Raw genomic sequence first — 21640 nt, 5'->3', positions numbered from 1 at the left:
CTTTAGTTACTGTGTCCGGGAAGTTTTCCACTGCAAGGAACAGAAGCTTTTCTTGAGATGGAGTAAACCATGGGAAATTCATGAGCTCACGTGACAAGAAGTCAGACGTAGGGTGGTCCAGGGTTCGTTTTACCATCAGTTCCAGGCGCTTTCAAGACTGAGGTTTCATTCTGTCGTTTCCCTACTGCCATCCTTAGTTACTACATCTGGGATCTGGTCTGAGTTCAGACCACATTTTCTTTATTAGGTTCAGGAAAGAAATTTCCTTCTGTGCTTCCAACAAAAATCCACAGATCCCACAGATATTTCCCACATCCCTGGAAGATAAGGGTGGGACGGGAAGGTTAATGTCAGAATTTGAAGCAGAACAAATAAATACCTGACAGCCCTCTGGACATCCTGTGAGATCTAAGTCAGAACAAGCAGCTCAGAGCCTGCAGCTGGAGAGCTCCAGACATGTCTAAAATAATTAAAATAACAATATTTGCTGAAACTAGAAAGACATTTGGAAACAGAACAATACAAAGAAAACACCGGCGGGATATGTTTGTACATGTACACCAATGTACACCCAACATGAAGCCAGCAAGACACAGTGGACGCTCTGCAGTTTACACACAAACACTTGTCTGCTTTATTCTGTTGATAGATTCCAATCAATATTTCTCTGCTGCTCAGAAAAGAACAGGAATTCTCAAAGGGAATAACAACACCAACTCGCGTGAGGATAAATGTTTGTGAGTCACACTTAAGAATTCACCTTCTAGGCATTTAGATTCTGAGAACTCCCATGTAGCACAGCCCTGTGGCACTGTCTCGGGCCTCCTTCCAGAACTAGAGGAGTGAAGAATGTAAACAAATTGAAGATGGAGCTCACTTTAGCAATCATTCATTCGACATCTTGAATTTTTCTTTTGACAGTACATGCTTTCTTCTCAAGCACTTTGGTGAAGTTTGGAGTAGTTGCCAGAGGATGATACATGTTCTTTAGATTCTTGAAGAGTCATCTAAGTAGGCAAAGCTTTTCATTTTCTAGACCTTCTAAACTTTAAAAATAAAAAAGAAAGCAATTAACTTTTTTATTTAAATTAAAGTAATTCACATAGAATGTATTAATGGTTTCAGAGGTAGACTTTAGCAATTCATCAGTCATATAGAACACCCAGTGCCCATCACATCATGTTCCCTCCTTAATGCCCATCACTCAATTACCCTAGACCCCCACCCCTACCCTCCAGCAACCCTCAGTTTAGTTCCTATGATTAAGAATCTCTTATGGTTTGTCTCCCTCTCTGATTTTGTCTTGTTTTATTTTTTTCCTCTCTTCCCCTAAGTGACAATAAACCTGAATATCCTGATCTGTGGAATTAGAGTTATAAGGCTTGGAGTGCAAAAAAGTATTACTAAGAATTCTATTTTTATTGCCACAAAAAGTAGCAGTGTATAATTTCCCCCACAATCCATTCAGCTGACATATACAAAACCCTGAGTATTCTCTAATTGCTTGGAATTCTTCTCCTGCTGTCACTATACTTTAAAGGAATTAGAACTGCTCTCCATTTATAGCAATAACCAAGGGAGCTCTCCTCAGACACCTGAGCTTGGGTCAAGGCTGGCCCGGCACGTGGAGCAGCCCTGACTCGGCCTAGCGCCTTTCCCCAGGCATAGAGAGGAGGAGCCATGGCTCACCGGTGTGCTGTTGCTTACCTGCCTAACCACTGGGAATATTCTTACCTTGCTTCTTGGAAGTGGGCCAACCTGAGAGCCCTTGAGGAAGGAGAAAAAGCAGAGATTGAGGGTTGAATGAAGGGCTAAGTTTGAGCAACTCAGTGCCCTACGGGCATTTAAAAATAGCAGATATGCAAATTTGCTGTGAACCAGAGCTCTGAGAGAAACTCAGTCCTTTCTTGGGTCGAGGGGAGTCCAGAGTGCAGAGCCTCTCTAGAGGGGCCTAGAATGTAAGCTGCCAACCCCCTGCTGGAATCTCCATTCTCCTAGGGCTCTGCACCACCTCACTCCTGGGTCCCTTACTGCTGCTCCATTTTGTCAAGCAGAAGAGTAGTCTCAGCCCTAGGGATGAAAAAGGTATAAGACAATATCTTGAAGTCTGAAAAAATGCCACCCAGGAATCCTCGCTGGAGACAGAGCTTATGCACATAATGACCATCCAGGTAGAATAATGAATGCTAAGCACACATGAGAAACATACACAATCCATATAAGGATTCCAAAGAAGGACAAGAAATAAGACTTTTAAATCAAAATACATGCTCATGGTATTATTTTGATTCACAAGCATATTTCTTGTAAACCTCTCCCCCAGAGGTGCACTGAATATAGTTGCTTATCTGGGATCCAGTGAACCATCCATTCACCAAACTTTCTCAAAACCCCCACTAAAGTGTAAACACTAGAGAGCAGGGAATTTGGTCTGGTCTGTTCACTCTTGACACCTAGCAACTCTAAATATGCCTAAGATAGAGTGGTATTTAATCACTGCTTGTTGGATAAATGAATGGCATGATAGCATCTAGTGTGTTAGAAGGCTACAGGTTACAAAGACAGTCATACACATATTCTCATTTAGTCTCCACAATAGCCCTGCAAAGTGGGCTATTATTCTTATCTTCATTTTACAGGAGACGGAGTTAGTGTTCTACTACTACTGCCCAGAGCAACTAAACTAGTAATGTACAATTTACTAGTTTGGATGCAGATGCTGCTCATCCAGTCCTGGTTCCATGCTTTGTCATCACTCTCAAGGTGCTTGCCTTAGGAAGAGAATGGCTGGGGTGAAGGTGGCCTCACTAACACGTCCTTGTGACTTGTTTCAGGTGGGTCTTTTTCGAAAATCGGGCGTGAAATCTCGAATCCATGCATTACGTCAGATGAATGAGAACTTCCCTGAGAATGTCAGCTATGAGGACCAGTCTGCGTATGATGTGGCAGATATGGTAAAGCAGTTCTTCCGGGACCTCCCAGAGCCTCTTTTCACCAACAAGCTCAGCGAGACCTTCCTCCACATCTATCAGTGTAAGTGGAAGTACTGCAGATCAGTGTTCCCGTGTGCACCCATCCACTTAAAGCATTCTTTAAAAAAAAAAAAAAAGATTTTATTTATTTATTCATGAGAGACACAGAGACTGAGAGAGAGGCAGAGACACAGGCAGAGGGAGAAGCAGGCTCCATGCAGGGAGCTGGACATGGGACTCAATTCCAGGTCTCCAAGATCACGCCCTGGGCTGAAGGCAGCGCTAAACCGCTGAGCCACCCGGGCTGCCCAACTTAAAGCATTCTATAGGCTGTCTGCCAGTTATGCAAGTAGTGCATGAATCCATAAAGAAATGTATAAAAGGTATCATTCTCTGTTTCTTTCCAGAAGTAAACTTTGTTCACAGTTTGATATGAAAATCTCCAGGCCATTTTTTATGCAGAAAAATACCTTTTTGACATCAAAATATTCCTCCTCAGTAGGATTTTGTGTAAGATCTGAAACACTCAATGTACTTTTAATAACTTTAAAGTGAAAAGGGGACACAATAGAATTTATATCATATATAAATGTTTTTTAAAACTTTAATTTTTAAAAAAAATAAGCATTTCCTTGAGATACATGAAATTCAAAGCCAAATATGTTAAAATGACCAGAAATAAAAAACAAATGTGTTTTAGTACAATGTATTTTAATTGATGAAAAGCAAGCAAACCAAATCAAGCTTATGCTTAATTCAACAATTTGTATTTTCACTTGGAATTTTTTAAGTGATGTTAAATTAATAATTCTCAGCAAAACCCCCGTAATTAAAATAATCCTTGAATAAAACAATGATTAAAAAGCATGTCCTTCTAAAGGTATTACAAAGGGGTATTAGAAATCAACATGTGACTCTTTCTTGATGCAATAATGTTATGATTATAAATTATTTTAGTGGTCCAAGTTCTGATTCTTTAGAAGAAATGTATTTGGCATGTGGACTTTGAGTTTTCAGGAACATATACATGAAATGAGGCTCAACATGGAATTGATCCAACTTGAAGAAGATCCCTGCTAGAGAGAATTCTGTGCTAACTGTGCTTAAGGAACCTACAATATTGCAAGTCCAAAAAGGATTATAATAAATACCACTTGTAAAAACAGGATAAAGTGATGACCCACTAAATAAATATTATTGTGTCAAAGTGAATAGGTTAAGTTAAATTAATGATACGTGTTGCATGAACCCAAACATAGTTCATGATTTTGTTACCATAGAGGTTGATCTGCATTTTTCCAGTTAAGCCTCCCCCATGGTTTGGAACTATCATATATGATTCTTTACATTTACTCAGTTCTCGGGTTAGGGTTGACATTAGTCTAAGATTAAAGCCAGATTATTTCCAAGAGATAAATCCCTTTGGTCCTTTCTGAAACTCACCAGCAAGAAACCAGATCAAAGAAGGGTTTATTTTAGCTGAGCAAACATTAACTGAGTTCCGCTTACGCACAGGGCACTGTGTTGGATGCTGCAGATGGTATGGATGGGTAAGACTTACTCTCTGCTCTTAAATACCTTACAGCTGAGGGAGATGAGACATGTACAGACATAACTGCCATATAGCAAGACTGGAGAAATTCTATAATAAGGTTACAAAGAAAACCCAAGGAAGTTGAGATGAGTACCAGGACTTGGTGTGGACAACAGATGGTGGAGAAATTGAAAGGAACACTTGTTGAGTGACACAAATAGCATGAGCATATGCCAGGAGTGGACAGGGTGTCCGTCTGGCTTGTGTGAATGGTAACTGTATGACACAATACCAGTGACTCTGAAAAACGAGACCGGGGCCATCCCAAGGAAGGGCATTGAATTTCAGGGCAAAGAGTTCATACGCGATTCATTAAGCACTGAGGAACCCTTGGGGGTTGAGGTGGTTGCCAGTTACAATGCTCTCAGCTGTAAAGACAGAACCAGAAATCCAACAAGTAAACAATAAGGAAATTTTATAATCTAACATGGTAAGAAATCTGGAATTAAGTAATTCCAGAGTCAGTTAATTTCATAGCTCCGTGATGCCAGGGCTGATGTCAGCCTCTCTTGGTTATGCTCTCAAGGTTGCAATACAATTACCATAACTTACAATTATCATGTCTTCCCAAAGTCACACTCAAAGGCAAGAAGAGAACAGAAGGGCTTCTCCTGGGACATATGTCTCTTTTTATCAGGGAGATAAATTTACAGAAGCTCCTAGCATTTATCTTGGTCACATAGGTGAGAAATGGTTTATACGTTCTCCCTTAATTCAGTCGCTGGAAAGAGGGCTGGGATTACCATTTGGGGTTTAGGCCAACATGGTTATGCCCTGGGTCTGAGGGAAGGGCTCATCTTCCCTGAGATTATTACAGCCTGCACTCGAACAGCAAGTGTGTTTCCTTATGGAGGAAGAAGGAGAGAGTAGGTGTCGAGTAGGCAGCCAGGTCTGTGCCTGTCACAAGGGCCCATGTCCATCAGAACTGCTCTAGTCACCCATGAATCTGGAAGTGGTGAACAAGAGATACTGGACTCTACAAGAACAGAGGGTTAGTGATAAGCTGACACATTAACTGAGGTGCTGGATTACCTGCAGTGACTTCCAGCAATGAGACTGGAAGTTCAGTGTTCCATGGGTAGACTCTAGAGTCAAAGGGAGGAACCGTTCTTCCTCCACTTCTCCAGAGCAGTTCTAATTTTAGCTGTGTTACTTCTCGGATATTTATCAAATGATTCATTAGAGTTTAGATGGATAATGAAAATAGCTGAAACCCACTGGTCTACAGTAGGGAGAATGGAGGGATCAGAGACTACTCTGTAGTCTTCAGATTTGGGGACTGGGAGAATATTGAAAAGAGGGGAAGGAGAGCTGGTTTGAGGGCAGGGAGAGCAGAGGTGTTCAGGACCAACTGGATGTTGAGTTTGAGGTGCTGATAGTCATCCACATGGTTGCCATCATCAACACCAAGATATGCAGATCTAGAATGGTCCCCTGAGAGCTGAGAAAGAGGCAGGAACTACAAGTGTCAGTGTAACAAAGGTCCAAGAGGATAGGATCCAAAATGAATGCTGAATTTAAGGACTAGTAGTTCACCTTCACAATCATTTTTTAGTAGAAAAATCATAGAAGATACTTCCTGACGGATAAAGGGACAAGGGAATAGAAAGTTGAGATGACATGAAGCCATGACAGATGACTCCTAAAAATTGTGTCCTGGAAGAGAAGGCCTGCCATGTTAAGTTAAACAATGTATACACTAGACACCTTAGCTAAAGCAGCATATTTAGAAGCAGTTCAATGGCTTGGCTGAATTTATAACACTTCAGTACAAGCTTGAAATCATTAGTGGTGTCTCCTTCTATTTCAACAGAAGCAAGAAAAAAGAAAAAAGTTCTGCTGGAATTTGAACAAAATGAAAAAAAAAAGAATTTGAACAAAATGGTTCTTTTCGACTAAACCCAGGTCTATCTTGTGCTGCACAGTGGACATGGTGGGGTTAAAGATGGGTTCTAGAACACTGAATATAGTCAGGCTTTTCCAGAAATGTGGATTTGCTGGCTGCCTGTGCCAGGAGCGTGCCCACCCCGGGCTGTCCGATGGAGAGAGTAGGACCCAGGCAGAAGACCACCCCACAGCCTCTCTGGAGCAGCAGGCTCCAAATTTATCATGTACCCCTATAAGTAGTGAATACCTGAGCATGTTTACTTACTTATTTTTTCATAATAGAACTATACTGTGATATACGGTGCACATTCTAAAGCATACCCAGGGATCCCTGGGTGGCGCAGCGGTTTGGCGCCTGCCTTTGGCCCAGGGCGCGATCCTGGAGACCCGGGATCGAATCCCACGTCGGGCTACCGGTGCATGGAGCCTGCTTCTCCCTCTGCCTGTGTCTCTGCCTGTCTCTCTCTCTCTCTCTGTGACTATCATAAATAAAAATAAATAAATAAATAAAAAATTAAAAAAAAAAACATTTAAAGCATACCCAATCAGTATTTTTAAAGCATGAGAGAAAACATAAACACCATTGGAAATCCTGATATTTTCTTCTCACAAGTCAAGGATTATCACAAGCACATTCCCCCATCCCTTCAAAGGACAGACACCCTACTGCAAAGACCTGCCCTAGGACATGGTATTTTAAGAAAGAGGATGTACCCAAAGTGAGCTGCTGCTGATAACTTTCAGAGTGAGAAGAATAAGGGCAGTGAGTCAGATCTCAAAGATCAGTAACAAACACATCCAGGGGGCAGCAAAATGCAGTGCCTAGCACCCATTTGCTGTGATTTTCTCCATCGGTTCACATCTGGGACCAGTGACCTTCTAACCCACTATCACCACCACTCCACAAGGGCCACCCTAAAGGAGAATGGCCTGGCACAGCCAGCCTCTCTCCATAACCTTAGTGAGCCTATTTCCTCTTCCCCAGGTACAACCTCAATTTCCATAGTCTCCAAGATTATGAAGTATGTGACATTGGGTCACCACAGGGAGCCAATAGCACATGTCCTCTGCACTGAGCCCGGGTGACTTGTAGGAAAAAGAAAGATGTGTGCAGCTGACCCTCAAGGAGCTGACCCACTAGGAGTCACTCCAGAGAGCCAGCCAGCTGGATCCCACCACTCACAGTTAACTGTGCCAAGCTGGCATCAAGGCCTGGCTGTTCCACCAGGGATGGGGAAAGGCGAGGCTGATGTCTCGTAAGACAGTGGTGTCCGAACCGGCTCTGTAGAGCCCTCGGCATCCTGAAAGGTGCTTCCCAAGCTGTCTGGACTGGGGCGGGGGGGGAGGTGGCATTAGGGAAGCCAGACCAACAGTGCCCCAGCCTATTGCCAACTTCAGCCAGAGCAGAAAACAAGATTGAAAATAGCCGAGCAGGTGGATTGCTCAGAAACCATGAAAGGCCCGGCAGGGGGCGTCCCTTGCCAAATAGCGTCTCGCTGTGAAGATGGCAGGTTTGGAGTTGGACTGCTGGGGTTCCAGTTCCATCTCTGCCTCTCTTTTACCAGCTGTGAGGCCTGAGCAATGACGTACTTTGTGGCTGTGGCCATGGTGGTTGATGATGGTCCTGTCTCTGAACGCATCTTCATCCCCGAGAAGGGGAAGCTCACTCACTGTCTCCCCGCTGGCTCTTTCTATGGCTGTTCCCCTATGACCTGGCCCCCACTTGTCCACAGATGTCCCCAAGGAGCAGCGGCTGCAGGCAGTGCAGGCTGCCATCCTGCTGCTGGCCGATGAAAGCAGGGAGGTCTTGCAGACACTGCTGTGTTTTTTGAACGACGTGGTCAACTTGGTGGAAGAGAACCAGATGACGCCCATGAATCTTGCTGTGTGTCTGGCCCCATCCCTCTTCCATCTTAATTTACTGAAGAAAGAAAGCTCCCCCAGGTAGGTTTTTCTCATCAAAAGCCATGATCCTAAACCAGGTATTTCCCCTGGTTGATTACACACACACACACACACACACACACACACACACACACACACCTTCTTGTGTTGTATTTCAGCTTGGGGATTTGCCACCATTTAGTTTATAATCAGAAAATGTTCCAAGGAGACTTAATTCCCATGCTCAGTTATGAATCCCAGTAGTATGGAAGGATGCCCATTGCAATCCAGAAAGCTTGAGGAGTAGTGTTGTGGTCTGTGTGTAGTATGTGAGTGGGAAGCAGGAAAGAGTAGAAGTCATATTTACAATCTTTAATGAAAAAAGCAGGACCTAAGGCTCCAGAACAGCTGCCTGCAGTGATGTGGTTTCAAACTTGGGGAAAAAATAATTTCTCCCCCAGCAGCTTTTCCTGCCCTTGTAGTTTTCCATGGTTTTTCATTAGGAACTGTCAGACTCTTAAACTGACTCAGAATATTTAGGCCATGTGCTCATTGTTTTTATTTGGCAATGAGAAAGCCTGGGATCTGGATTAGCATCCGGGCATGACCCAAAAACAAAAGGGATGAGCTCTGTGTTGCGAAAAGCCCTTGGGTTTGGGATCTGCTTACTGACTCTGCCCTTCAATTACAGAGTCATACAGAAGAAATATGCCACCGGGAAGCCAGATCAAAAGGACCTCAGTGAGAACCTGGCCGCAGCTCAGGGGCTTGCCCACATGATCACAGAATGCAACAGACTGTTTGAGGTGAGCAAAAGGTTCAGCAGCCTTTCTCACAGCTCTTGGAGCTACATAAGATGCTTGGAATGGTTGCTACATTTGTGGCTCATATGTGTTCATTCCTGATTTTTTAAGGACAATAGTACACTCCGTAGCTCCGGTCTTTGCCTCTAAGAAATGTGAGGAGCTAGCTGTACAATTGAGGCTCTGCCGGTTAGACACCTGGGGTTGCTGTGATGGTGGTTTTCAAGAAAACGGTTACATTACCTTCCGTTGCCAGATTCAAGGCCAGCCTGCCAATTATGTTGCATTTGTTAACTTGGACTTGACGAGGTTCAACATCTGTGTGTGTGTGATATTGAGCAATCCTTGTCAACTAAGAATCAATGACAGCTCTGCGTATAGCTGCAGATATGTTCAAGAAGTAACTGGACTAGACTTCTGGCATACTTTTTGTGGTATAACTGGCATTTGTAAATGGGGAAAGTGTGCTAAAAAGGTAAAGGTATTTCTAAGTCATATTTGAGGTTTCCTTTAGGTCTGTGTGCTTAAAGTTTCCTCAGCCCACATTTTGCCAAACTGAATAAAAATACGTTTAAAGTAAAATAAAAGGGAAATGGAAAGACTAAAAGGGAAGTCATTGAAATGTTTTGAATAATAACTGTAGTCTCAGAAACGTATTTGTTTTTCCCGACTTTAGGAAATGCTCCCACCCCAGCCTTGCCGCCAATCTTGGGCAAACATCCCTGGCCCCATGGCACTAGGCCCACTGCCCATACTGTGGTTTTTGACAAAATTACTTTGCTTTCTTTAACTATCAGCCTCAGCTTTTCCTTAGCTCAGTATGTTGCTCTTTCATGCATCTCTTGGTCCAGGTCCCTCAAGAGTTGGTGGCCCAGTCCCATAATTCCTATGTCGAGGCTGCGATCCATGCTCCAACTCTGGAAGACCTGGGGACCCAGCTGGAAGAGAGTGGGGCAACTTTCCATACGTACCTGGAGCATCTCGTCCAGGGCCTCCAGAAAGAAGCCAAGGAGAAGTTCAAAGGCTGGGTCACATGTTCCAGCACAGACAACACAGATCTTGCTTTCAAAAAGGTAATCTCAGGGTGGCTCAGTCGGTCAAGCGTCTGCCCTCATCTCAGGTCATGATTCCTGCGTCAAACTCCCTGGTGAGCATATGCTCTTAAGTAAATAAAATCTCAAAAAGGTAATCTCAGGGGTTGGAAAAAATTACCCCCAAAGAGCCATGTGTAACAAGTAGGGATTTGTTTTGCTTTAAAAATGGCCATTCCAGGGGTGCCCTGGTGGCTCACTCAATTAAGTGTCCAACTCTTGATTTCGGCTCAGGTCATGATCTCAGGGTCATGTGATCACACTTCCCGATGGGCTCCATGCTAGGTGTGGAGCCTGCTTATTAGGATTCTCTCTCTCGGTCTGCCACTCCCCCACCACCTCTAAAAAAATATAAATAAGTAAAATAAATAAATGAAAATGGCCGCTCTGTCCATGGGGTTTGGCACACACCTGAACAGGCCAAGGATCCACTCTGGAGATTGCCGAGCATTCCCTATTGCAGGGATCTGCTTACTGACTCTGCCCTTCAATTACAGAGTCATACAGAAGAAATATGCCACCGGGCATATTTCTGATAGATCATCAGAGTGTGGACTGTGAAGCTAGGCTGCTGGATGCCAGTCATATCCCCATCTCTTAGCTGTGTGATGTTGGGCCAAGTCTCATGCCTCTCTGTGCCTGTTTTCTCATTTGCATAATGAACCTAATCCTAGCACTGTCAGAGGAGGATTATTTAAAAATCAAATGGGTTAGAATCTTTCCTGGCACACAGTACATACTGTATGTGTTGGTGGTTATTATTTGTATTATCACTATTATTTTTCTTTTAAGCTTAAAGATCAACATCTTAAAACTTTAAAACCTGAAGTGTCCAGGAATCCCTGGGTGGCTCAGTGGTTGAGCATCTGCCTTTGGCCCAGGGCGTGATCCTGGAGGCCTGAGATCGAGTCCCGCATCAGGCTCTCTGCATGGAGCCTGCTTCTCTCTCTGCTTATGTCTCTGCCTCTCTCTGTGTGTGTCTCTCATGAATAAATAAATAAAATCTTAAAAAAAAAAAAAACCTGAGGTGTCCAGAATCACTTGTTCAAGTTACACAATCGAAGATGTTTTCTGAATGTCCAGTGAAGAATGGTAGGTTCTGGCTGGAACTCGTTGACCTCTTCAGCCTTTGGTGGTGTCTTTTCCTAAGGTGGGAGATGGGCATCCTCTGAAGCTGTGGAAGGCCTCCGTGGAGGTGGAAGCGCCCCCTTCCGTGGTTTTGAATCGTGTGCTGAGAGAGCGCCACCTGTGGGATGAGGATTTTGTGCAGTGGAAGGTTGTGGAAACCCTGGACAAGCACACAGAAATCTATCAGTATGTGTTGAACAGCATGGCCCCCCATCCTTCCAGAGACTTTGTGGTCCTCAGGTAAGCCTGACTGTAGGGTTTAAGATATTTTTCTTTTTCCCAAAAGCAGATTAAGATCTGCATATTTAAGCATTTCGCAGGGTTCTACCATCAAAGCTCAGCCTCCACTGGGGACGCTAAGCGAGCGCTCATTTCCCTGGTGAAAACTGACTTTGCTGTATTTATGCCTGACTTCGTGCTTCCTGCACCCACTTTACAGCTCTGCTGGGCTCTCTGATGGCTCCTTTCATTATGGAACATATGGCTTATTAGGCCACAAATATTGTTCTTTCCTCAGAAGAGTTGCTGTTTGTCCAGTTGCCCTTTCTGCCAAATTATGCAAATTGAGTCTGACTTTTCTCCTGATTTGGCCTTTCTCCCTCGGGAATGCAAGGCTTTGGTTTGTGTAGCTCTCAAGATAGAAGTGTGTGTAATTTCAGAATCCATCTGTATAACTTCAGATATTCACAACTCATTGCCATGTATGGAAAGCTTGGCCCAACTCCGAAGGTCCAATTCTGTAGAGACAGTCAGATGTTCAGCGAGATTTCAGGGCCTGACAAGGCCTGCGAGTCTGGTGTCTACTGTTGAAGTATTGCTTCTGATCGATGTATGGGTTGAGCTCTGGCTCCCTGCCCTCTGGGTTTGGAAGGGGGTGCTCAACCAATAATAGGAAGGATGCCCAGTACAGCTGTGCACATGGGCTGGTGAGTCAGCATTGAATCAGAAAGAACATGGACTGAGGATACTAAGAAACAAAATAAAATATAATTAAAACAATGTATTCTCTTTTTTTAATTGATAACTGATGGCAAACACTGTCTCTTCCCGTAGATTAACAGTGTAAAAGGAATCACTAGTGAAATTGCTGAATGTACATTTCAAATAGTTTCTTTATGAAACTCGTTTTGATGGCAAACTACAGGTCACTTTTCACATGGGCCTTTGGAGTTGGTCCTTGGGACTCTGAATTTTAAGGGTCATTTTTCCCTAAATATGTGTGTTTATCTTAGCAACCTAGGGATCCTGGAGGAGAATGTGAGCAGGCTTAAGGGTGGCTTATTACCACAGTTATGGGAACATTTGTCATCTCATGGAATTCAAATTTCACATCTTCACTCTTATAAGCAGCAGATTAAATAGTTCTTCTGGGATGGCAGCCATGGGAATGGGGCCATGCCATAGAGAGGGCTGAGGGCCAGAGCCCATGCATGGAACCTCCCTCCTTCTGTCCACCCAGCAGTCCCGCCAGCCTATTTTTTAGTACAGGGCATTATTCCAGCTGCATGGGGAGGCTGTGGTCTGTGACTACAACAGACCGCAGTCCTGCTGTCTTGGGATTTACATTTTATCAGGAAGGGAGTGTCAATCAATAATAAGTAAGGGGATAATGTTACTTATATTAAGGGAGGGGAGGATAAGTAAGATAGGACGGTGATTAAGGGGTTGAATTTTAAATACAGTGGTTAGGGCAGAGTCTCACAGCATTGATAGTTGATCTACAACTTAAAGAAGAAAGTGGGTGGATCATGAGGCTCATGGGGGAAGAACTCAACACTCAGGAAAATTAACCATGCACCAGACATGGTTCTGACAACAGGGATTCCTGTGGTTATTATGATACAAGAAGGTAGAAAGTGACAAGGTGAGTAGGTCACAGAGCTGAAATGCTTCTCTACATAGGCTAGCAGTCCAATTAGGACTGCCACTTTTACTTCTTGCTTGATCTTCTTTAAATCCTCAGGAGCTTCTGGTGATAGTTAACTGAAGCTTTTCCCATTTTATCCCCACAAATCTGTACAACTCCCAATCTTTATCACTAATCATATCATCGCACATGAGGAGAATGGTCACACCCATGGAGAAGCTACTAGGCATTTGTATAGGGCTTGCTTCTTGTTCTTGTGGGGCACGTATAATAGTTTCTCTTTCTGGTGTGGTAGGACAGGATGGACAAAGTTATAGATGACGTGGCCAAGCAAGGGATAGGATTTGTGATGTAAATAGCTGAGATTATGATAATGAAACCTATGTCCTATGATAGAAATGGTTGACACAGATGCTCTCATGGTTCCTGACTTCTATCTACCACATTTTCCTGAGTGAAAGCCCCCTCTCTGCTTGAATAGCTCCTGTCACAGGGAACTTACTGCTCCTCAGATTGCCTGTTTCATTTTTGGAGAGCACGTTTGAGTCAGATTGTCTCTATACTGAAGTGACACATGGCATCCCATCTCTGCCTGCTGGGGCCAAATCAACTGTGTTTTTTTTCATTCCACTCAGGAGCCACTCAGGTATTTGAAAACAATTAGCAGTCCACATGTGTCTAGTTTGCTTCAGGCTGGGCACCACCAGCTCATTGTTTTCCTTTAAGACTGAGTTGAGCATCACCTCCTCCAGGAAGCCTTCTCTTGTGTGCCTTCCCTTCCCTTCCCTTCCACAGGATTGCAGAGCACTGTGTGCACAGCCACAGTACTGTGCTTACCTTGGTGTTTTAGAGGTCTCTTTGTATGCCTGTTTCTCTCCCTTGGTTGTGTACCTTCGTGTGGATACTCATGTATCCGGTAGGTGTTTGCTGACTGAATTGAATGTGCAAGGCCTAGTTCTAAACCTGTAAGGCCAATCCTTCAGTAATGGCCAGGAACCTCTGAGGCCTCGGTTTGGGGTTCCAGAAGCAGATTAGAAGTGTCAAGACCAGTTCTGGCCCCTAGGTCAGAGGGCTGAGACCCTTGCTTTGAATTGCAGTGTAAAAATTTTACACACCCTTATGGAAGCCATTGGTTTCATCTAAGGTCTGGGATTTGAGCAGGAAAACACAGCTCAATGCCATGCCCAGGGTTTTCTTTCTCTCTTGGCCTTAATTTTGATGTGCCGGTTATTGTGTGACAGGACCTGGAAGACCGATTTGCCCAAAGGAATGTGTACCCTGGTGTCCCTCTCTGTGGAGCACGAGGAAGCCCAGCTCATGGGTGGCGTGCGGGCTGTGGTGATGGATTCCCAGTACTTGATAGAACCGTGTGGCTCTGGCAAGTCGAGACTGACCCACATCTGCAGGATAGACCTGAAGTAAGTGTGCCCTCCCCAGGGTGGCAGGCACGCTGTCTGAGCCTCAGCTCCAGTGGTGGGATCGCCAGGGCCCTGTTTGTCATCCCGATTTCTTATTTCGCTCTACTTTGTTTTTACAGTGCCATTAGCATGCCTTCATAGGTGATTACAGATCCTTTTCTCTGTTTTCTTTTTCCTCATCTTTCCTAAAACCCTGACCTGCTCCTGTGACCCTTGGCTTTTCTTTCTTTTCCATGCTGCTCCTGCTTACCTATATGTGCCTCCCGCACAGAGCAAACACACACACATGGTGGCTGCTCAGTAAAGGCGAGTCCCGTTCTCTTGTGCTGCTGTTATGCCAGCTCTCTCTTTGCTGTCCTCTCCTCTTACCCTGCTTTGAGAAGAAGCTAGCTTAAATCCAACCCCATCAGAATGTCTAGCTGGCTCAGTGGTTGAGTGTTCAGCCCAGGGCGTGATCCTGGAGACCCGGAATTGAGTCCCATGTTGGGCTCCCTGCCTGGAGCTTGCTTCTCTCTCTGCCTGTGTCTCTGGCTGTCTCTCTGGGTCTCTCATGAATAAATAAATAAAATCTTAAGAAAAAAAAATCCAACCCCATCAAGGCAGTCATGACGCTGAACAAGTTCCGGTCTGGGTACCATATAAACAGAATGTTCTCAGTGAATTCCAGAACTCAGTCTGAATCTTCCCTGAGGAGATGGTGTCATTGTAAAGCATCCAATGAACACTGAAAAGATGGACTGAATACTTGGCCAAAGAGACATATTCAAGGCACCTGATGACAGAATGAGGTTCTCAGATCCTCCAGGGGTCAGCCCTGAATTGTAGGCGAGTGCACTAATGGGCAGGGCACAGGACAGCATGCTCTGTCGTGATTAAGTACTGAGATTTGGAAAAAAGTTTTCCCACTTTCTTTATGATTTTTGTCTCCACAGAGGTCACTCTCCAGAGTGGTACAGTAAAGGCTTTGGACATCTGTGTGCAGCAGAAGTTGCCAGGATTAGAAACTCTTTTCAGCCCCTCATTGCTGAGGGTCCAGAGACTAAAATCTGAGTTTTCCCCAGTGTGACATCAAACTCAGGGAAGAGGAAGTGAACGGAAACACTTGTGAGAGAGAGTGTGCTCATGAGAAAGCAAGAGAGAGAGAGACTGAGTGACATGGTTAATGCTTAAAAATGGAAACACTGAGAAGTTGGAATGTTGAAGATGCAGGAATTTCTGAGAACTTTCTTAGCCTTCCTGGAGATGGCTACATCCCTACTAATATAATATTTTTTAAAATCAGAACATTTATCTATGTTACTTAAAATTAAATGGATTATTCCTTGTGCATTGCCGAATTTGCTATTTAAAGGCTTCTAAGAAGCATACTCTTAACTGTAAATAAATGTATTTATAGCCTATGTACATATGTGTGTATATCTCTATCCTTGCTGTATATATGTACAGTATCAATTTTATATATAATTGCATCTTTCAAAAAGGAATGCATCTGACTCAGTGAGTCCTTTCCTCACTTTTGTGGTTCTTTCCAAGTTGCTCTCCCATCTCCCTACGACCATCCTGTAAGCTGAGCAGAAGCTGCTGCTAACACCAAGGTGTAAAAACGTAATCTGTCAGTCTGCCCTGCTGTCTAACCAAAGATTAGCTAACCAAAGGAAAACAACAGTACAAGGTTCTTATTTGTTGTCAGTTTGTGCGTGTGACTCAAAAACTGAGCTTAGGGTGTTGGATAGAGCCAGGAAAATAATTTGTACTCCTCTTAAAAGCAAAGAAGTGGGGAAGAAGTTGTGACCAAGTGGAAGGCTAGGTTACCAGTTGCCAGTGGACCCAGCCGGTGCAGTTTCAATGAAATGTCAGATGCCCACAGGCCACTGGAGTCAGCATAAGTAACTGAAAGAAACTTTTCCCTGCTGGTTAGAGCCAAATAGGATAGCCTTTATATATTCACAGCCAAAGGGAGGCTCTGTGTCTTATCAAGTTTTCATAGATAACATTTCATCATGTTCTTAAATGTCATTCTCTGACCAGTGGCCTACTTGGTCACAGTTAATTGGTATTTTCTTACCAATATATTGCACTGAACTTAACTCTGGACACCAGACAAGGGGAGGTGATGGTCATTTGAGAGTCCTGGACCATTACAGTTTCAGGGAATTCTTATTTTGTTACATATGATGCTCTAAAGATAGAATTCATTAAAGTTTTGCGATTTGAAAGACAGGGTTTTAAACTAATGGTAAAACCAAAACTATGCTCTGCAATTAGTTTTAGAAAATATAAACAGGTTTCTTAATTTCATATTTCTTCATTAGCCAGTCAAGCTTACCTAGATGTTTGACCCAACCTTATTTATTATTGTAGAGACTAAGCAGATCGACTCTCCTTAACCAATTGCTAATGTATTTTAGTTGTGGAGTGGGTTTTATTGTAATTCAGCAATTAAAGAGAGGAAGATAAATTATTATGTTTGGCTTCAGGGAGAGATTTTCTTTGGTAATCCATGAGAGATTGGTATCATAATTTAGCAACTGGTGTGGGAGGAAAAAAAACTTAAATGAGTGTTTTCCCCTTTCTTGTATTGTATGCACTTATGTTATTATGTAATGTTTTTTCCTATAAGCAATGTGCAATTCTTTTATTGAGAGAAATAAAAATGCTATGTATGAGTTCTATATGGTGCAAAGGAAATCATACCATTTGTTTATGACCCAGGAATTTTTTATTTCCTTGCCTACACAAGAAGGTGCCAGCAAATCCATAATTTTCAATTTAGGCAGTGCTCTGTGAACAAAACAAATTCACTTATGCCATGCATCTTAGGTTTAACCATATATGCTGGATTACTTTCATATGCATAGACAAGATTAACAAAGTCTAGTTTAACACCGGTCCAGAGATAGAATCCTAGGTGTTTGGAAAATGTGATAGACACACAAAGATGAATCGTATCACCGAGTTTAGCGTGCACACAATCACCTGGAGGCCTTGTTCAAATGCAGACTCTGATTCAGGCAGTCTGGAATGAGAGTCTACATTTCTAACAAGTCTCAGGGATGCCCATGCTGCTGGCCCAAAGGCCACACTCTGGAAAGCAAGAGGATACGAAAAACTAATATGATTGTGTTTCTGACTCCTCCTCACTTCGAATTATCTGACTGACTTTTCTTTTTTTACACACATACTAATCACATCACCACCACATAACACAGTGCGTCAAAAAAAACAAAAAAACAAAAAAAAAAAGGAAAAAGGAGGGAAAAGGTGCATCAAGCTTGTTTGTCAAGTACCACAGTGTTTTACTCATGGTTATCTTGCCAATGGAAATAAAATATGATATTGCATTTAAATATTATATTTATACCTCATGTATATTTTTACCTCAATTGTTGGTATCAGTCATCAATTGTAAATAAATAATTGCCAAGACAAATACATTTATATACATTAAATATTTCCTATTTTCTATAAAATATATGTTGATTTTCATGCTTCATCCTGTAGGTTGAAAACCTGTATTCAGTATCTCTCCCAAATACAAGGAGGTTGTTAACATTCACTAACAGTCTGGGTTTCTTAAAATGTGTCAAAGGCATTAGAGTGATGGGAAGGGCTGATTCTTTACATTTCACTGTGCTTAAATCTGGAAGTCATCAAAACACATTTATGGTAATTTTTATCAAAGATTCCGTAAACTCTAGCTACATTTCATTTTAACTGAGAAGACCAGAAATTGAGATGTGATGAGGTGACTTCTGGCTGCACCAGTAGCCCACATCTGGCTCTAAGCCTCTTGGCCTCATTCTGTTTGTTCTCTGCTTTACTTCTAAAAGATAACAAAAGTAGCTCCTAATCAAGTACGCAGGAGCTCCCTAGCATTCTCAACTACAGGCTCCAAAAGCCACAGCAGCCCAAAAGACCATATGCCCCCATAAAAATGTTCCAAACTCTGCCCTCTGTGCATCTCCCTCAGGCCTTCCTCTTTCCCTTGAAAGTTTTGCCTTTCATAGGCAAAGGAGGAATTTCAGTTGCCCCTTTCTTCTACTTCAAAGAAGAGAACATAGTGGTCATTCTAGCAGCCCCTGGCTACAATGTCCTGAGACCCTTAGGCCATATGAATTCAAACTTGATTGCAAGTATACTTGAAATTCTTAGGTATGACATATTCTACTTCTGTCTTTTGATATTTAGCTGCAGAAAAAAACTGGTCATATGTCTTCTTCTTCTCAGGATGATAGGGTAGAGGGATAAAATAGACCCCAGCAAAGGGGAGTGTCACACACTGACCCAAAAGCAAAATCAGTCCAGGCTGACTGCATAAGGAATTAAGAAAGAAAGACTTGAATTTACATCACTGTCAAGCCACAGAATTTGAACAACTGGCAACATGCAATGCTAGGCATGCCTAGGCAGGCCACATGCTTGGTAGACTGAATGCTTACTTCCATTCTAGCAGTCGCACCTAACAGGCTAGCCAAATGCCTCTTAACCCACATCCTCCTTGTGCAGAGATGAGGCTCAAAATCCCAAATCATGCTGTCCCTTTGAGGCAAAACCTCCTGCATAGTTTGTTCATGCAGAGCACTCCATTGGACACTGAAGGAGAGATGGGACACTGGGCAGGCAGAGGTGTGGATAGTGATAAGCAGCAGTCCATTCTTGTCACCAGTTAGCAAGGACTGAACCACTGCTCCCAGCAGAAATATAAGGATGGGTTCCAATGAGCCTCTACTCACATTTTTGTCAACCAATCCGCATATAACCATGTTCTAGGTGCACTTCTGTTTAATAGAAATTTCTTACAACTAATTATTTACCCACAGTATTTCTTTATAGTAAAGCAACAACCGTCAAGAAAGGCTTAATATTTTCTGGAACCCAAGTAATCTGTCTATAAATTTCTTTGGCTTTCAGCCTCACAGCCTTGCTTTTTAAATTATTATTATCTTTTTTATGGGCCATCATCTTATGAATCCACAAATTTAGGGCTTTCTATCTTGTCCACAGCTTTGTCATGCATTATCAGTGTTACTTTCCAGAGTAGCCTGACTTACAGATCAGTGTATTGCCTCTTCCTTTTTCTAAATGTACCATACTGTCAATTCATTAACATTGAACTCACAGCACTAAAACTCCTGGTGCGAAGCTTATCTAACAGATATATTTCCTCTGTAAGGCAAATTCCAGCCTTCTTACATTCAAGAATTCAAGACAGCACTCAGGACTGTACCTGGGGCCATTTTTAAACTACAAAATCATAGACAAAAAGCACAAAAATGGAAAAAATTTGGTACTAAATACATCATGAAAAGGATACTTTTTTATGGTATGAGAACTTAAACAGGAAGGCAGAGGCCACATTTGCTTGATATCAGCTGGGAATGTGCATGAACATTGGTGATTCCAATTTTGTGCCATTTTGCACATATCCAAGAATGACCTCGAAAGAACAGTGAGTATTGACTTGGAGATTACAAAGAAACCTAGAAAGTAGGCAAATTGGCAAATATAGAATCTGCAGGTAATGAGGATGAATATGTATACACAATACCCCATAGTAAGTTACCGTGAAGTCCATGAAGCCCAGAGGCGGTGGTGACTCCCGGGGACTTTGGAAGAGTGACAGAGAGACAAGCACATGGAAAACCTGCGATGTAAAGGGAAAGGATGGGCTTGGGCATTAGATAGAGGTTGGGTGTGGCTAAAACAGAGGGTCAGAGGGTACAGAGGATAGCAGTGAATGGAGAAGGAGGTAAAGCTGAATGGTCACAAGCCAGGAATTTTTTTTTTTAAGATTTTATTTAAAATCTTAAAATTTTAAATTTCTCCCTGCTGGGAGCCCGATACGGGCTGGATCCTAGGACCTCAGGATCTCAAGCTGAAGGCAGATGCTCAACCACTGAGCCACCCAGGGCGTCCCATAGCCAGGAATTTTTAAGCTGCAGCAGGGACTTTGGACTCTCTATTGAACCAATCGAGAAGTGAATTCACATTTGTTTTGATGGCAGAGACTTAAAACGGGCTAAAAGAGAATTGATGTATTCCTGTATGCAGGACCAGGGGTGTGAAGACACCCCCATCTTTTCCTTTTCCTCTCTTCGGTTTCTACATAGACAGAAATAAACAAAGTGACTGATACCACTGGCCCTTCTGAACTGATACTAATCCATAATCACTTGCCTTTCCGTTCATTCTAGGATATATAGCTTTCCCCTATTTCCTATTAAATGGGGAGTACTTATATAAATTTAGTATTCATCTGAAAATCCCAGGAAAGACACTTTCAAACCAATATGCCAAGATCAGTCCAGATCAGTCTGGGTGCTCTAGGATCTGAAGATGCCAATTGCTGGTATGATGAGCTTACTGGTGAGATCTCCAAGGACAAACTCTGAATCAGCAGGAAAAGTTGGCCTGGTGGGCTGATTTCTGTCTCTCTCAATTATGATGCCCGTTGCCTATCGGGGGTCGGGGGTAGGCTGGTTCTGGTGATGAAACAGTGCTGACCCTGGAGCACTTGCTCACTGAGAGAAGACATCTCTAATCTGTAGAAGTGGCACTTAAGCTGTCATTTTGCCTCCTCCTTCAACTCCAATATGGCCAAGACGTGGACCTAAGACCCGTCCCATGAGCCAGATTGGAATCTGTTCTTTTCTGCTTAGACCAGGACCCCAAGTATGCTAAGGGGGGGCAGCTTCTGGAAGATAGCAGCCATTAGAATGACTAACAGCTGAGATGAGGACAGACTGGAGTGATGAAGGGTAGAATGATGGTGGGAAATCCAAGCAGAAGGCTGTCATCACATTCCAGGTGGGAAATATTTGCGGAGAAAGAAGTGGAGAGATTTTTAAAGATACTGCTGAGCTGGAATTAATAAGATCTATGTATCAGCTGGTTATGGCAGGGTGGGGAAACGGAAGCAGCTGAAGAGGACTCCGAGTTACGAGGTTAGAAAAACTTGCATGTGGTGAGTCCTTTAACTGACATAAGGAGAAAGAA

At 43.0% G+C, this 21640-nt stretch overlaps 1 protein-coding gene across 12 annotated transcripts in view; it reads left to right on the top strand.

The window, feature by feature from the left end:
- STARD13 (StAR related lipid transfer domain containing 13) overlaps positions 1–17316 on the top strand; it is a 519929-nt gene extending 502613 nt beyond the window's left edge. For all 12 annotated transcript variants that reach the window (XM_072719982.1, XM_072719984.1, XM_072719983.1 and 9 more), the window contains 7 exons: positions 2835–3033; positions 8187–8397; positions 9029–9143; positions 9992–10213; positions 11382–11599; positions 14468–14644; positions 15577–17316. In XM_072719982.1, the coding sequence (XP_072576083.1) occupies positions 2835–3033; positions 8187–8397; positions 9029–9143; positions 9992–10213; positions 11382–11599; positions 14468–14644; positions 15577–15694 (1260 nt within the window). In that variant the 3' untranslated portion in view covers positions 15695–17316. The remainder of the gene's footprint in view (positions 1–2834; positions 3034–8186; positions 8398–9028; positions 9144–9991; positions 10214–11381; positions 11600–14467; positions 14645–15576) is intronic.
- Positions 17317–21640: the final 4324 nt, after the last annotated feature.

This window comes from Vulpes vulpes, chromosome 9 (assembly GCF_048418805.1).
Source record: "Vulpes vulpes isolate BD-2025 chromosome 9, VulVul3, whole genome shotgun sequence".
Taxonomy (NCBI): Eukaryota; Metazoa; Chordata; class Mammalia; order Carnivora; family Canidae; genus Vulpes; species Vulpes vulpes.
The sequence above is the reverse complement of the archived record's forward strand: the minus strand, read 5'-3'. Positions and strand labels throughout refer to the sequence as shown.